Source organism: Mustela erminea, chromosome 1 (genome assembly GCF_009829155.1).
Source record: "Mustela erminea isolate mMusErm1 chromosome 1, mMusErm1.Pri, whole genome shotgun sequence".
Taxonomy (NCBI): Eukaryota; Metazoa; Chordata; class Mammalia; order Carnivora; family Mustelidae; genus Mustela; species Mustela erminea.
Window position 1 is genome coordinate 145694777 of NC_045614.1, and position 16975 is coordinate 145711751.

Below are 16975 nucleotides of genomic sequence, written 5' to 3' on the forward strand. Positions count from 1 at the left end.
TACTAATTTCCTTTTGCATGTAATCATCAAAATAAAAGTTGAGGAAATGTGTGTAGAAGCTCTATTCATAACAACACAAAACTGGAAATAGTCCAAATGTCACAGGTGTGGGAATGTGGTGTCTCCATACAATGAAGCATTACTCAACAATATAAAGGAAAGAACTCTGCATACCCACAGCAACTTGGAGGGATCTCAAGAGAATTATGCTGCATGAAAAAAAAACGAGTTCTACTGTGCCAGTTATAGAACATCCTTTACACTATGAAATTATAAACAGAGAACAGATTTGTGGTTGTCAGGGGTCAAAGAGGGGGAGAGAGTGGAGGAGAAGCGGACATGGCTCCATGAGAAGCAGGAGGGGTCCCGGTGATAGAACTGTTCTGTCTTGACTGTGGTTGTGGTCACACCAAACTACACATGTAATAAAACCGCATAGAAAACCCATACACATACACAAACACACAACACGCCAAACTCTTGAAACTACTGAAATCTGAATAAAGCTTAGGGATCGTATCAATGTCAATTTACTTTTTGTGGAATTGAGATGTTATCATGGGGAAACTGGGTGAAGGATACATGGGAACTTCATGTATTATTTCTTACAACTGCATGTGTACCTACTATTCTGAAAATTATTTTTTTATAAGTCTGAGGATTAATGTGCTTAAAATACAAAATATGATGAAGAACTGTTAGCCATTAGATTCTAAATTCTGCAAGGACAGAGACTATGGCTTTTTGATTTTTACTGTAATTCTACCACATAGCAGAATGCCTTACACATATACAACCTATTTGTGGGACGAATGCAAGAAACTTGAAGATGTTCTCTAATAGCAGAGAAGTTGAAAAACTTGACTATTCCACCCAAGAGGAATGGTTAGTACATTATGCTACATACACTGGTGGGAATATTATTCGGTCACTAAAATTAAGGGCTATAATGACCATCAGTCCACCGAGCAATATAAAGATACACAGTGACAGACATCGTTATCATAACTAAAAACATAAACATTCAGACTGGAAGAAAATAAGTGAAACAATAGTCATTGTATAAAGGGACTGGTGTTATAGATATGCTCTCCCTGATTTTTCCTTAGTAAGGCCGTATTTTTGTTATTTTAAAATAATAGATGAGGGACAAGAACAAGATTGTGCCAAGACCTTTTGTAAATATTCTTTACCTGTTAATTTATCTTCATTACAAAATAAACTGTAAAAAAGTATATGTGTAGTTTATAAAACATTAATTATAAAACTCTATCCAATACCCAATTTAAGAACTCAAATGCTACCAGTGCTATTTAAACTCTGTGCGGGCTACCTAATCCAATCCCACTGCCCATCCCCCAGAACTACTAATGAAAAGTTTTGTTTAATGGTCATGATTTCTTGGTTTTACCACATGCATATGTATCCCCAGACAACATCGGTAGTTTCACTTGTTTCTGAACTTCGGAAAATCAGGCATCATGCTATATATATTTTTCTACTATTTTTTTTTTAGTTCTACATTAGAAGACTTTTTTAAAATTAAGCATTTCTACTGAAAAGGACTACTGACTACATGTAGGACAATGAAGAAATCTAATTCCGTAAAGGTCAGAATAGCAGTTGTAAAGCAGAACTTCCCAATCGGACAGGATGATCCTGGGAAACAGAAGTCAGCCCTGTTGATCCCTCAAAGCCCCCTGGCCAGCTGCCCCTGGCCACCGAAGGCTGTTTCTGCTTACCCTCAGGTACCTTACAAACCTCATCGGTCCCTCAGCCGTGTGCCACAGCAGGGCGGAGCAGCACCGGTGGGACAGGAAACCAGCAAGAGGTGGCACACGCAGGGAAGACGTGTAAGTCAGTCATATGCATTCAACTGGCAAATCCTTACGTAGTCAACAAGAACCTTGCCTCTAGAGGGGACAGCACAGAGCATACAACTTTCACGGCCTCCGACCTCATTATGTGACTACAGAGGGTCGAATTCCAGCCCAAAATTGTGGATTAAAAATAGAATTAAACATCACCTAAAAGTCTGTAGCTTTTTACATGATTTTTAAGTTTAGCATTTCAAAAATCTTTTTTCAAATGCACAATTCCACATTTCAAGGTCAGGCAAATGTTTTAACTGCATCAGAAAAATCTATGTAGCATCATCAATACTGTGTTTTGAGAAATCCCTGAAGAAGAGCACAATTCAAAGCAGAATGCAAATCTCAGCATGTCCACACTACAAAACATATAGGAATGCTATGAAGACTACTGAATTTTCACCACAAAATCCCCAGGACTTTCTAGTCCAGTACATTCAATCAGACTTCTGGAGGCAGCTTTATTTATTCTGACACGTTAAGACACTTCTAATCTCCATCATCTCTGAACTGACAAACACGATTAGGAGACATCACCAGCAGTTATGATGCACAGGCCAGGGCGTGGCAACACAGGTGAGAGACAGAAGGAAATGGGACAAGTGACACATGGCACTTGTTTTGCAAACAAAAGCAAATATCAGATTCTGCCTCATGCTTCCACCTGGCTGCCCAAGTACGGTAATAACCTTGCAACCACTCCGTATTTTCCAGGTCTTTTGAGCAGGGTCATGAACCGGTAACCATAGACACATCACAGCATTTGTCAGAAGCTCAATCTTGTAAGGCAGAAATGGAGTTGAGTACCGTCTTTAAATCTGTGCATTTGTTTTTGTGCCCCTCCACAGTTTGTTGGCACTTGGCCTTCCTCCTCTGGATAGTAGGAAGGGTGGGTCAATTCTGGTTTAAACATGAACCCTAGCAGCTCAGCCACAGGAATGCTCCCTCTAAAACCATCCTAGGCAAAGCGGTCCAGTTTTCAGCACCATGGGCATCACCGGGGAGCTTGACAGAAAGGCAGAATGTTAAGCCCCAACCCAGACCTACAGAATCAGAATCCATGTTTTAACCTCTAGGTGATTTCTTTGCATATTAAAATATGTGAAGCACTGGTTTAGAGTCTTCTAGGGAATTACGTTTTTTTTTTTTTAATTGGAGAATGCAATTTGCACAGTCATTTCTATAGAAAATGTCTGAAGTAACATAAATTAGGTATAGGCATTTTGGCTAGGATGATTAGTAAGATAGGTTTAGCTCTCAAATGGTTCTCAATCTAATGAAAGGGCAGAGGACCAAGTATCAAGCAAAGAATTTAAAGTAAAATATGCTTAATACTTTACAGTGATACAGGCAAGCCCTGAAATGAAAATGTGACTCGCTGTGTTAAAACTGACATCCACTAAACATTGGTATCAGCACGTCTGCCTACAGCAAAAATGCCAAGGATTATAGTCTATGAATGGCCCAGATCTTGGGGATATTTCTATGAGGTTTACCAAGGATCACTGAATGAATCCCAGGTGGCTGGTGGAAATCTAGGCACTTGGAGCTTGGGTCTCACTATTACTGCGTATCACCACCACCCCTCTAGTCAGGCTCCCAGCTCAGTGGGGAGCCTGCTTCTCCCTCCCCTACCTTCATGCCCCCACAGTCGTGCACACCCCTCACATGTACTCTCTAATAAATAATTTTTTTAAGATTTTATTTATTTGACACAGAGAGAGCTCACAAGTAGGCATAGAGGCAGGTGGGGGTAGGGGGTTAGATAGTGTATAATAGCAAGAGAACATTTATTCTTGGCCTAATTTCACTTTTTCAATTTAAGGCAGTTCTTCCTAGTCTAGATTCTCTTAGCACTCTGAATTTATCAGAATCACAATTACATTATTAGTTATGTAATAACTTAATTACATTATTAGTTGTGTAAAAAATTTAATAATTAGTTATTAAATTTCTGTAAGGTCTCATAAGCTTTATAGAGGCAGAGATAAAACTCGGAATTATTTACCAGTCTATCGCTGGTCATTAAACTTAGCATCTTGCCCAGATTAGTACTTAACATTATGTAAATGCTAAGAGGACGAAAGAAATGTAGAAAGTAGTATTTCCAAGAATACTTCCAGACTCAGAAAACAATGCAAGACCCTTAACTGTGCAGCTGATTTGGAAAGGCAAAGTACTTCTAGATATAGTGGTTCCGGGGAGAAGAGCCATCAGCTAGAGAGAGAGTAGACTTGAGCCTCCACTGCCTTATCTGTAGGATGAGGAATGTTATCAGCTATTTTCTACTCAGGGAGATGAATTTTAAGTAATTAATCTGTAATAAGGGCCATGTCCTAGAGATTTTCCTCCAACCTGTATCGCTATCAGGATTCATGGTCATGAATGCTGCAGAAGGGACTAATGGGGAGGGAAGGGGGAAAACCACACACACAACCCAGACGCAGAGTCAAGGAACACTGCCTGGTTCCGCCCAGGCTCTGCCACCAGCTAAGGAACTGGGCCAGGCTGCCGTTCTGAACGGGACTCCAGGGGCTCCTAGTACTAGAGTAGTGATACAGCAGGCCCTCCAGAACGGTCTGCCGCATGAACACATGAGTGCGTGAACAAGTGAGGCGTGGTGGGAGAGAGTGGAGGAGGAGGGCCAGTTTAAGAGCCTGTACACACATAATAGGTGAGTCTTTTCCCCTTTCTCCATTTCTCACGGGGTTCATGAGCTCTGCTGGTTACAAGGCTAGAGACAAGCAGATGGCTAAGTTAAAGAAATACTCATGGGTATAAGGAGGTAAAAATAGCTCTTGAGAAAAAACCTGGGTGCTCATTTGTCTTGCTGTTACATGCTGTGACTTCTACTTTTCACTTTTACTTATTCGAGATGCTTACTACTCAAGCTATCAGTGAAATGACATAAATGCAAGAGAGCAGTTTTCAAAGCAGCTGCTGAAGTACCCTCCAGGCCACCAGCAGCCTCATGTAGGGGCAGCTGAGGCAAGCCTACCACGGGCGGCGGGCAAGGGAGAAGCCACCCAGTCAGCCAACCCAGGGAGGCACACTGGGATTTCTGAGCTGATTTGGGTTGGACAAGACAAGTGGTATCGAGAAATACCTCTCACCTTCATTCCTTTTTGGGGCAGGTCTAGTTTGAAGCCTAAGTAACTACAAAGATTAAAGGAGATAGCAGTGGAGTCAGTTTTACACTTGATAAGAATTTACCACCAATCTTTTCTGTTAAAAGTTTAAAAAACTTATACTCTCCTGGTTTACTATATCTGCAAGCACAGAAAAAAACACCTTACAGTTTAAGGGTCTAAATGGCCACTTAGAATACGGAACATGTAGGTATAAGGACCTCACAGCAGGTCTTGGATTCTGCCTAAAGTAAAATCATACCTAATATTGAATCACCAATTTACTATCTCCTCTTCTTTCTGAAAATCCAACTATTGACCAAAATTTCTTTACTCCAATAATAGCTTAGTGTTTTTAAGTTACAGTGTAAGTCCCCAATTTAAAAACAACAACAACAAAACACTCCAGCGACACCTGCGTTGTTCAGTAGGTTAAGTGTCTGCCTTCAGTTAAGCGTCTGCCTTCGGCTCAGGTCATGATCCCAGGTCCTGGGATTCACCCCCATGTAGGGCTCCCTGCTCAACCGGGAGCCTGCTTCTCCCTTTGCCTGCTGCTCCCCTTGCTTGTGCTCTCTCTCGGACAAATAAAAGCTTAAAACAAAACAAACAAAAAAACAAAAAAAAAACCCTCCAAATTGGAAAATATACATTCCTCTTTTTGCCCTAGGTTTTTGAAACACATAAAGATAAAATTTAACATACAGCAATTCTCAAGCACTAAACTTTTCAACTGTACAAGCACCCATAATTTAGGATATTTTAGAGTAGCAGGGGAAAAGAAAGTAAACCTCAACTTGCACTCAGATGAATTTCCTAAAGGGCCAAGTGCATCATCCTTGTTGTACATGAGTATGTAGAGACAAAACTGATGATCAGTATCTCATACGCCCTCGCTTACTTTCACTGCTAACAAACACCAAATTAACCTGATCTTGTCACATTCTATAAAATGTTTGTGTGCAGATATTTCACAACAGCTATTGTTCAACTTCCAGGAAACATGTAACTTCAGTTATGAAATAAGTGCCAAGACAGTCTGCAAACACAAATAACAGTATAGGAACTTAGACACTTCACAGAAAATTAGAATTCAGCCATGAATGAGGTGCATGGTCTCTAGCTCTCAATTCTAGTACTCTATATATTTGGAAGGAAAGGAGAAGTCAAGGTATCTAGCAGGACTGGCCATGGTACTGTTATTCTTTTGGCCAGAGGCATGGGGAGGGGTAGCCATTAGAGGGCTGATGATTAGAAGCATTCCAGCCACATTCCTCTGCAGCAGAAGGGCTGTAAACGCAGCTGCAAACACTCAGCCACCAGCAGCCTGCCTGGCTTGTCAGTGGACACCCGGCCCCATAGTTTTTGTTGAACGTATGCAAGAGATTAAGAAGGACTTGGGAGATATTCAAACTGAGCTACAATCATCTACAAATGGGTTTCCTTTAATACCAATCTAAAAATACTGGAACCTAAGCCCTCTGTTCAGTAAAACCGGGTGATGAGGGGGATGGCGAGTATCTGCAGATATTAGAAAATGTGAAACACCTGAAAACGTTCCTATCTCAGTGCCTGTGACAGGACATCTAAACAAAACCGTGCACTGCTGAAAACTCAAAGTGAAGCAAGGTTACTACTGCCGTTAGAAAAAAAAGATGTAGGGGCACCTGGATGGCTTAGATGGTTAAGCATCTGCCTTCTGCTCAGATCATGATCTCCAGGTCTTAGGATCGAACCCCACAGTGGGCTCCCAGCTCAGCGGGGAGTCTGCTTCTCCCTCTGCCTCTGTCTCTGTCTCTCCCCCAGCTTGTGCTCTGTCTCTGTCTCTCTCTCTCTCAAATGAGTAAAAAAAAAAAAAAATCTTTAAAAAAAAAAAAAGGAAAAAAGATGTAGCTCATGATGAAATGTTAAGTGTCAGTCCAGTAAGTCTTTATGTCACACAGGTATTAATTCAATAGGATAGTAAACTCCTCTAGAGTGAAACAGCTCCCTCAGTATGTTGTGAGCTTTTTCTGGTAAGCAAAGTTTATCAACAGGGGGCCTGGGCGGGTTAAAGACTCTGCTTTCGGCTCAGGTCATGATCCTAGGGTCCTGGGATAGAGCCCTGCATTGGGCTCTCTGCTCAGTGGGGAGCCTGCTTCCTCCTCTCTCTGCCTGCCTCTCTGCCTACTTGTGCTGTCAAAAAAATAAAATCTTAAAAAACAACAACAACAAAGTAAAGCTTATCAACACAAAGGGAAAACTACCTTTCACTTGAAAGCTGCTAATCTATTCTTCTGCTGAATTTAAATAACATATTGAGAATAACTGTAAGTTCAATCTGCATAACTGAAATTTTCAACTCCTTCAATTAAGCATTTCTATTAACCAAGAAAATTCAATGCTTCACCACCAACAAGTCAGCTAAATGGAGCACCTTATAGAAAGACCAGCTCCTGGAAACCCTGCTGCTGAATAATGAAATGTGCTACTAGGCACAGAGAAAATCGCTCAGTGGTTTCAGATTCTGGCCCGAAAAAGCAGAAAGTGCTTTCTAGTTGAGCACTTTCCACACATCCTGGGCTTCTTAACAATGAATTCATCAACTCCTCCAGTCCCTCTTTATTCTCAAACAAGACTGATCCAGAGGGGTCTCTACCAGTTAATCAATTAGTTTTATATTCTAAAATTATAACCTGGGTAATTTGCCATGGCATACTACTGTTTAGTATCCAAACTCTTAACAACAAAACCAAGTACTCTTCTAGATTAGAAACTGGACTGACTCTATGCTATTACAGTCATTTCGATTTCAGGTTGCTGGGTCTATTTTCGAATGTGAATTATTTACTGGAGTGGACCATTTATGCTGAGTTTCTGGCAGATTACACTACTTCCTTCAAATTTGATCGGAGGAGGTGAAGAAAGCTCTATTTTGACAGGAAGGTTAAGACAAACTATGGACTTCTGCTAAAAATACTCTCACCTTCCTTTTATGCAAAGGTCATGGTTTTGGTATAAGCAGTAGAAATAAAGAGTAAGTGTTTTGAACTCAGGTACTAATACCTCTTTCATTTCTTCTATGGACCTAAAAAAAAATAAGTCAGTGAAGTGAAGTTGCATTTGGTCCTGACCGCAGTGAACACTCTACACAGTTTCCTATTTAAGGGTGCTTAAAGTTAAGACTACTTTGTATCAGGTGTCGTCATTCATTATGATGTATACACTCCTGCTCATGTAGAGCATATAAGGTCTTGGCACAGAGCAAAGTTTCTCAGCCTTGGCCTTACTGACAACTAGGGCCTGGTAATCCTTCACTGTGTGGGTTGTCCGCATTCACTGTAGGACTCTCAGCAGCAACCCAAGCCTCTACTTACTAGGGGCCAGCAGCACCCTTCAGTTGTGACAACCATATAAGTCTGTCCCCTAGGAAGCCAAATCAACCCCACAGTGAGGGCTCCTGGCATAGAGTTTAAACTAGCCAAATAGTCACATGAGATGGAGACTTGAATTTTCTTAATCTTCTTCATGACATTTCAATAGTTGTATATCCCAAATCCTTTGTTAAGTGATCAATTTATTTCCTGTGAATAGCAACGACAAAAATCCAATTTCAGTTTTATATATAGCTGAAAATGTTTTAACTTCAGCAATTTGACAAACTTTTAATCTTTTATTTTAAAATATTTCAATTTGAGATTAAGCCTTTTAACTTTATAACTAGTTAATGGAAATGAATCTTCATATCTTTACTGAGGGCCAAACCTTTTGTCAACTGAGGAAAGCTATTTCTGCTACTTTCAAAAGATCTACTCCCTGCAATCTCAGATCTGCTCTTGGGGGAACAGGGGCGGAGAGAGAAAAAGAACCTCCTGGTGCCCAAAATCTGCTTCAGAGCTCAGGGATCTTTGCCACAATGTCAAGTATCTGATAGTAAGTCCCTTCTTAGAGCAGATTCTTCTTCTCTAATGTAACTGGCATTCTTCTTTATTCAAAAGATTTATTAACATTAATTTTAGAAAATGCTGCTTTTGCACATTAACTAGTTCTGTCTTGGGATAGTTTGTTGTTAAAAAAAAAAAAAAGATTATTTATTATTTCAGAGACTGGCCTGAAATGGAAACATACTTAATTCATTTGTTCAAATTTCTCCAAAGGCTGTGGCACCCTAAATCCACGAATAGTCAGAACCTTTCTCTATATACATGTAAATAGATATGATTCTGTGTTATGGAAAATGGATGCTGACTTTGCCAATGTTCTACTCTTTGACCTTGCAAATACCACTCATATGTGCAGCCTTACAGGGAATGAGAATTTGGAGAGAGAGATTAATCAGTTAATTTTCTATCTTTTTTTCCAATGCTTCCCAAGAGAATGAGAGCCAAGTTATCAGGTTTATTCCTCCAGTTTCTATGAAAACAATGACTGGTCCTCCTGTTAGCTCCTTTAGTTAAGTTTACTTAGATTTAAAGACAGTGGTTAAAGTTCTTGATTTAATAGTCTTTTGAATTCTTGAACAATCATGGCTCATTTATCACTCTAAGACAGAAGGAAGCCGGTTAAAGTCAGGTGTATAAAAATGTCTCTTAGCTCAGTCTTATACACTTAAAGAAAAATGCAAATGTACACACAGACACACAACAGTCTTTCCAACAAGAGCACAAATGAAAATGTTTTCTCCACCTCATGCACTGCTGTCTTCCAGGCATAAGGAATGAAAGCAACTAGATCCTGGAGAAGAGCAGCCTCTAGAAGCTACTATCATTTCATCAAATATAAAGATAACAGATACCTACCATCAAAACTGCCTTGCTCAGAAGCAAGGTGCAACAGCTGATTGTATGTTTCAACTGAAGGCTGATAAACAAAGACTCCAGAGTTGAAGCAGTCAGGCCACCCTGGGTCTGGTGCCGCCGACAATTCTTCTCGCTCAAAAAGATCATCGATATTTGCTAGGACCTAATTCAAAGGGGGGAGGGGGGTGGGAGGGAAAGCATTACAGAAATGTTCTGCCCCAGCATACTCTTAAGTTCTCCCTAAGTTATCCAACACAAAAGATGCAATCTGCTGCTGATCTTAACCATTCAGATGACAGCTGTCAGGTAGCCTGGGCTCAGTCTCCTCCATCACCTGATACTTTCAATGAGTGGTTTTATCTGAACTTCACCGGCACGTCTTGAGAGCATTCCTCAAATGCCTAACGGGTCTCAGTTACTATATACATCTTTCCAGTCACCAAAGCCACACTCACCAGAGTATCTGCATCCATGAACACGCATTTTGAATACTGCGTAAGTGACCAGCAATGGAGTTTCGTTAATGTGACACCCAACTCAGGCCTCTTCATTAAGGTTAGATGTGCAGAATCGCCACTGTCCAAGACGTCTACGGTGATGACTTCATCAAAGACTGTCTCTAAAACTTTTCTGCCAAAATCAAATCCAGAAAACAGCGCTTAGTGTCTTTTCAGATAATAACAAGTAACCCATCTAATGTAAAATTGTATTCTTATTAGTCTACCACATCAACTAGTAGAGCAATCTGTTACTTTGATATAGTACAATCTCTTAAATAGGTGGTCTTAATTTACTTCAGGCCAAACTGTATCAATTTGCATGGGCAGCTAACTTCACTAATAAAAATTGCTTTGGTGAGGATAAAGTACTTGTCTTATACATTATTATAGCAGCACTTTTCTATTGTTTATTTTATCACTGAATACCAAGCAAATTACAGAAACCACCTCTCAAAATTTGACTCCCTTTCAAAAGAGCACATCTTTACAACAACCTATGTATTTAACAATGGCATTTCATTAGTTACTTCTGCCGATTACTGCATGTTTTACAAATGCTAAGTGCATATAATACCTGCAATAAAGCCTATAAATAACCATTTTTGCTGAAGCAGTTGACAGCGAGTCATGTGTCCCAAAGGACATTAAAGGACTTGGTTATTCAGCTGCCAGTTATTAGAATCAAATATAACCAACACTTACAGTATGCTTAGCACTTTTGGCATAATGAGAGAATCACTTTGGTTTGTGAGGTGCAACACTTCTCCAGGCCCCAAATTAACTCAAGATTTATTTTAGAAAGCAATCTTGAGGTGGGTTAAGTGGAGGTATACTTAGATAGAACACTAAGCTCAGAGCAGGGGAACACATACCATAAAGCCCCATCATCACTACACATTTATAACAATATGAAACATGCAGAACAAAACTGGTATTGTATTCTGTGTCCACACTGTAGAAAAAGATGTTCCAATTCACACAGTAAACATCAGCTTTTTGAAAATAAATGGTCAGTGGAGCCATTTAGTACAGTAGAGGAGGAATGGGAGACTACATGTGTCTTCTTGCACACAGCCTCACTAAACAGACAACAAATTAAGATGTACACTTTAGGAAACAGTCTTTTGTGCATTTTCCTAAATTACCCTTTATAAATAAGGTTTTTAGTGTGAGAAGTATCTCCCAATATACAGCAGCCTTTTCAGAGGTCCTTGGCATGTGCTTTCATTTCTTGTGAGAAAAAAAAGTCACAAAAAGGGCATTTTCAATTTCTAAGAGGCATAGGAAAACAAAAATAAACACCTACAGAGCTGCTAGTGTGCCCAGATATTTCTGTAGTATTAGGATCTAGGTAGTTCAATCAAATATTTCAAAGTTTAATACCAACAAATCAAAGTGAACTAACCCAATCAACCAGCAGTTTGTGCCCCCCCATCCCCACTCCACCCCCACCCCCAGGGTGCTTTCTTCACACAATCCCTAGTTCAGAAAATCCTGGAAAATATTCTAGTCTATTAAATGATAAATACAGTTCTTTAGATTACAAATGCCAACTGAGAGTGGGGAAAAGTGCTACTTACTTTCGGTCATCTGAGGTTTCCCTGGTTAGAAACAGGAAACAAAGTAGCCCCTCTGCATTTGGGAAAGAAATGCAAGTGGAGTGTGATGACATAAAAGGAATGCCTGGACTAAAACATTCACTCAGGTCATCCTAGAGGCCTTGCTTACAGGAGGGTCCTTCTCACAGCTGGAACCAGTAAAAGCATGGATCAGAACCACACCTTCCAGAAGGGAGCTCAGCTGGAATAGTTCCCAAGAGCTAGGAAGAGGTTTCAGCTCCAGAAATCCATCACTCAGCAATTCTGATCTTTCTCCACCTAGTGCTCAAGCCCTGTAAATGGTATGGCCTCAATGCCCAGTGATGCCAGAAATGGGATAAAGACTTCAGAGCTCCACGGACAGACCGGCAGGAAGGTCCTCACCTCATGGAGTCGGAGACCTGAGGAGTGGCAAGCACGGCCAGCTTCCTGGTGGTCCTGTGCTGCTTCAGAGACGAGCCCAGGACTAAGGCTCCTTTGGCGTAGGCATCGTTTGTGGTCAGTGTCACAAAGGCCTGATCTTAATACAAAGAGAAAGAAAACAACAACAACACACTCATTATTAATAATATCCTACCTGGAAAAAGCTACCCCAGGACCCTTTTCAACCACTAACTTGGCAAAATCAGCTCCTCTGAGATCAACTTTCTCTATTAATAAAGGAGCAGCTTCTTTGGGAGTAAGGAAAGAACCCAAGTGCCCACTTTAAGAATGATTCAAGACCATTCTTTAGCATCTTTGGCAATCTCCAACAGGCTGATTAGCTTTAAAAATTAAACCCAATTTAGAGTCTGAACACACAAAATTCTCAGACTAAATAGTAGCTTAACACCAGAAAGTAAACCTCAGGAAATTAACAGGTGACAACGCTATCAAGAAGCACATTTTCTGTTTCCTACAAGTACTTTCAGCCAAGCACAAATGCAACTAATGACCTCAATTGACAGCATCTGAAAGCAGAGGCCATATTCTTCATTCTGATGCTTAGGCTTCTGCTAAGCCTCAGGCTTTATATATTGTTTCCTCAACCTGAAGCAAAGGCACCCACACCACACACCACATCTCAAGTCACTCTGAGTGTCTGCTCAAATATCACCTTGATAGACAGGCCTACCCTCTTTAGTGCTTCTATCTAACCAGCAGCCAATCAAGTTAGCTGGCTTTAGGGACCACCTCAAAAGCACTAACAAACTTGCTTTTCTTTTTTTTTCTTTAGGAGAACCAAACAGCAACCCCTAACCTGTATCCTGGGCCCCCCCCCCCCAACACACACACACAATCTCGTAGTTGCCAGAAGGGAAGGCAAATACAAGGATTACCCCTCCCTCCAGTTCTCCGGTTCCCTGGAATGAGTCTGAGGTCCACTCTATCTGCAGGGATTCTAGCAAGGCAGTGGGCATCCAAATGTACAGGATACGTAGGATCAAACAGTGGCAGGGGTCACTTGGGGGCACTGTTGCCCAACCCAGGAGTTGGGACATTTTGTCATGAAGTCACGCTCTGTCTCATTTTCCCTTTGCCCGTTTTCCAATCTGGAGGCTGGATGGAGGCAGAGTGAATTCCTTTGAGAAGCCAAAGAAAGTTGTAGGCTGTCAGGGGGCTACAGCAGGAGCCAGCGAGCCAGCCACACTCCAAAGAGCATCTTCACATCCCACGGGACACTCTTCCTGAACAGGATAGTAATTAAGCTGTAGAGAAACTGGTGTCCCCCACTCCTCAAGGGGCACCGGTTTCCCACCTAGGAAAGCTCAGAACAGTAACCTGTCCTTTGACGTGCCCATCAATCTCTGCCTTGACTTGTTCCTTCAACCCATGATGAGATGGCAACATTTCAGACAGTCTGCCCAGGAGTATGTAATCTGGGGGATGAGGATTAATGTTTTAACTCAAAAGCAGTCCAGATTGGGGGAACCTGGATTCAAGTTTAATAAGGTAAAGAGGACTCAAGGGCTTCAGGAAGGAAGGATGTGGATACTGTCCAAGATGAAGCAGGGACAGGACAGATGCTTAGGAACATAAACTGGAACACCTAGCAAACATTACACAGGAACAGGAGAGACCAGGGACAGCTGGGTAAAAAAGAACACCTTCGGCTACATCTGCAATCTTTCGGCACTTCAGCCGCTCTCGTAACCGCGCTATTAGCTTCAGCAACATCGGAAGACCAGCCAATTATCTCCGAGCTCCCGGCACAGTCAACCCCTGCAACAAGTGAGCCGGCACACGCCCACCGCCTGCGGCCCGCTCCCCTGGGGCGCTCGCCCAGCTCTAGCTTTCCGCAACCCGGCCCCAAAGGCCTAAAAATAGGCTCGGCGTGGCGGCCAGCGCCCCGGCGGCCGGGAGAGGAGCGGGGCCGGGCCGGGGCCGCCGCCGTCCGGGCCTCTAGGCCCGCCCTTCCCGGTGTTCCTGCTTGCGGGAGGCGGGGGCGGCCAACAAGCGACCCCGCCGCGCCCCAGGGCGCGGGACTGGCGCCCCCAGGAACCGGCTCCCCACCCCCACCCGGCCCCGCCGCAGCTGCTCCGCCCGCCCTTCACGGTGAGAGCAGGAGGAAGGGCACGGAGACGGAAGCAGGAACGGGGGCTTCGGCAGAGGGCCCCGGCGCCGCCAGGCTGCCACCCCCACGACAGCGTCCCGGGCTCCGCGCCGCAGCTCCGGCGCCGGGGGGCGGCGGGGCAGCGGCTGACGCAGGAAGCGGCACGCCCGACTGCAGCCAGCCTGCAACTTTGCGGCGGTCCTCGTCCTGCCAGGAACTCCCCCGGGGCTGCGGGGCGGGGAGGCGGCTGGCGGCCACAGCGCGGGGCGAGGAGCCGGAGTCCGGGGGGCGGGGGGCGGCGCGGCGCGTACCTGTCATGGTGCTGCCGAGGGGGGCGGGCGGCCGCCGCAGCCGCAGGTTGCTGGCTGGGAGAAGCCGGGTGCCGGGAGGGAGCGCGGCCAGCGAGGAGGCGCGGCGGGAGGCGAGCGTGGGCCCGGAGCGCTCTTATAGCGGCCGTCACGTGGCCGCGCACGCTCCCGGCGCCTGCCGACATCCTCCCCGCTGAGCCGCCGGCGGGGGCCGTCGACCCCCGTCCGCTCCCAGCCCCTCCACCCCCGGCGCTGGGCTCCCGGCCAGCTTCCGAGGGGCACCTGCCGGGGACCTCGCGCCTCCGCATCCTCGCCTCAAGCGGGGATTTGGAACGGAACTTTGGGGCAGAGCGTGGTATCAGCAGGACAAACTCCCGAAGAAGCCAAGGGTTAGAGAACTCTAAAAAATAAAAATCCCAGGTTACTGGACTGACGATAATTCACTTGAACTGTTTGAAATAAACAAGGTTTAAATTTCACTCTTCTCCGAGAATTACAAATCAGCTTCTGGAAACAGTTTTTGGTATTCTCACAATGGTCTTGTAGCTTTGACTGAAAAATGGAATGAATTCTTCACTTGTATTGTTCAGATTCATGGAGCCCTCTGCATCCATTAGATAAGGTTTTGTTTACTCCTTACAACATCCCCACGAAGTAGGTGGTAGCCTTATTTTACAGATGAAGAAACTGAGTTACGGAAAGGTTGAGTTACTTGTCTGTGGTCATTTCAAGGGGAGAAGGTGGGCAGTTTGGTTTACAGAACTGACCTTCCTACCGGTAAGGCTAGGACATCCCAGGTAGCTGGTGCCCTTAAAAAAATTAGCAAGTGATGGTAACTCTGGTTGAGTAATATAGTTGTTTAGGTTAATCTGTTTCACAAATCATGAAAAGGTGAATTTGCCATTTTGCTAGGAAATTGAGAAATCGCTTTCTATTGTGATCACACCCTTCTCGTCTCCCCATCCCCTCCACCCAGCCCAAACATACCAGGAAAGGAATAGGTAGTACAATTCTCTGCCAACAACAGTTGCTCAGTAAATGCTGCATAGAGGCCAAATAGGAAACTGACAACATCAGTTCAAAAATGAAACAGATGCATAAGAATAAGTGTTTGATTGCAAAGGTGGTATTGATATTCTTAAACCCATTATCTTGGTTCCCTCAAGTATAGGCCTGTACCACCTACATTAGAATTGCTTAGGACACTTGTTAAAATGTTAATTTTTGGTCCTTAGTCCAAACCTCCTGAATCAGAATCTTAAGGGTGGAATCTAAGAATCAGCATCTTAATTATCATTCTTCAGAAATCTCTCTTGATTCCTTCCCAGTCTCCCATCATGACATGGAGACCGCTGATTCGCTTGGAAAGACCTCCTGGTTACTTAGCTTTATAAACTTCATTTGTAGGAAGTGGAAATGTGGGGGCAAAGGTACATTGGAGGGGTGTTCATGTATTCAGACCCTGTGGGTTCGGAAGAGTTGATGCTCTTTAAGGAGTATGAAGGCACATGTGTGTGAATTGTACCCACCTGGGTGAGGGAAAACAGTGGTGCTCCAGGTCTAAATTGCTTCTTTCTATACTGATACAGAAAATAGGAAATAGTGAAGTGTACATCTTTCACTCTGGAACCCTCCTGCCCTTGATGATTCTTTACCACCTGCTGCTTGACAGCGGAGTGTCCGGGCTGGGCTTTCACAAAGCGTGATGCTGGATCCAAAAGGGCAAAGCCAGCAGAAGATCTGGGGACAACAGAAACAGGAGGGAAAATCTCCTGAAGAACAAGCTCCTCTCTGCTCCATCATCCAGGATGTTTAAGCAGGAGTGGTCATCACAGCCTTCTTTCCTGTGTTTTATGCACATTTACAGTAAGAGAACGTTTATAGGTTTCACCACCTTAATCAAATAGGGATTTTGAGGTTGCTACAATGTCTCAATTGAGATTACTAATAGTGACGCACCACCCAGTTTTCCTGAGGCTGTTTTACATTGAGTTTCAGTTAGGTATGAGAGCAAGGCGTCTCAAACTTAAACGGGCACACGGATTTTCTGGGGATCCTGTTAAAATGCAGATTCTGACTCAACAGTTTGGAGTGGCTCTCCCTGGTGATGTCCAGGTTGTGGACCAATTTTGCATAGCAAGGTGATTGAACGTTCTGGATTGAACATGCTAGAAGGAGTCAGACGTAGAGGAAAGACAGACAATGTTGTAGTGGGGCAGATGTCTAAGAATTTAATTTATTAACTTTTTTCCCAGTGAAACT

General features: G+C 43.4%; 1 protein-coding gene across 4 annotated transcripts in view; it reads right to left on the reverse strand.

The window, feature by feature from the left end:
* GYG1 (glycogenin 1) overlaps window positions 1–14848 on the reverse strand; it is a 35007-nt gene extending 20159 nt beyond the window's left edge. The window contains exons 1-4 of one of the 4 annotated variants that reach the window (XM_032346138.1): window positions 14717–14848; window positions 12257–12392; window positions 10230–10404; window positions 9775–9937 (exon numbers count right to left, since the gene is read on the reverse strand). In XM_032346138.1, the coding sequence (XP_032202029.1) occupies window positions 9775–9937; window positions 10230–10404; window positions 12257–12392; window positions 14717–14723 (481 nt within the window). In that variant the 5' untranslated portion in view covers window positions 14724–14848. Of the gene's footprint in view, window positions 1–9774; window positions 9938–10229; window positions 10405–12256; window positions 12393–13191; window positions 13986–14716 lie in introns of those variants that run through there. The other 3 variants (XM_032346145.1, XM_032346123.1, XM_032346130.1) reach the window with 3 other exon arrangements.
* Window positions 14849–16975: the final 2127 nt, after the last annotated feature.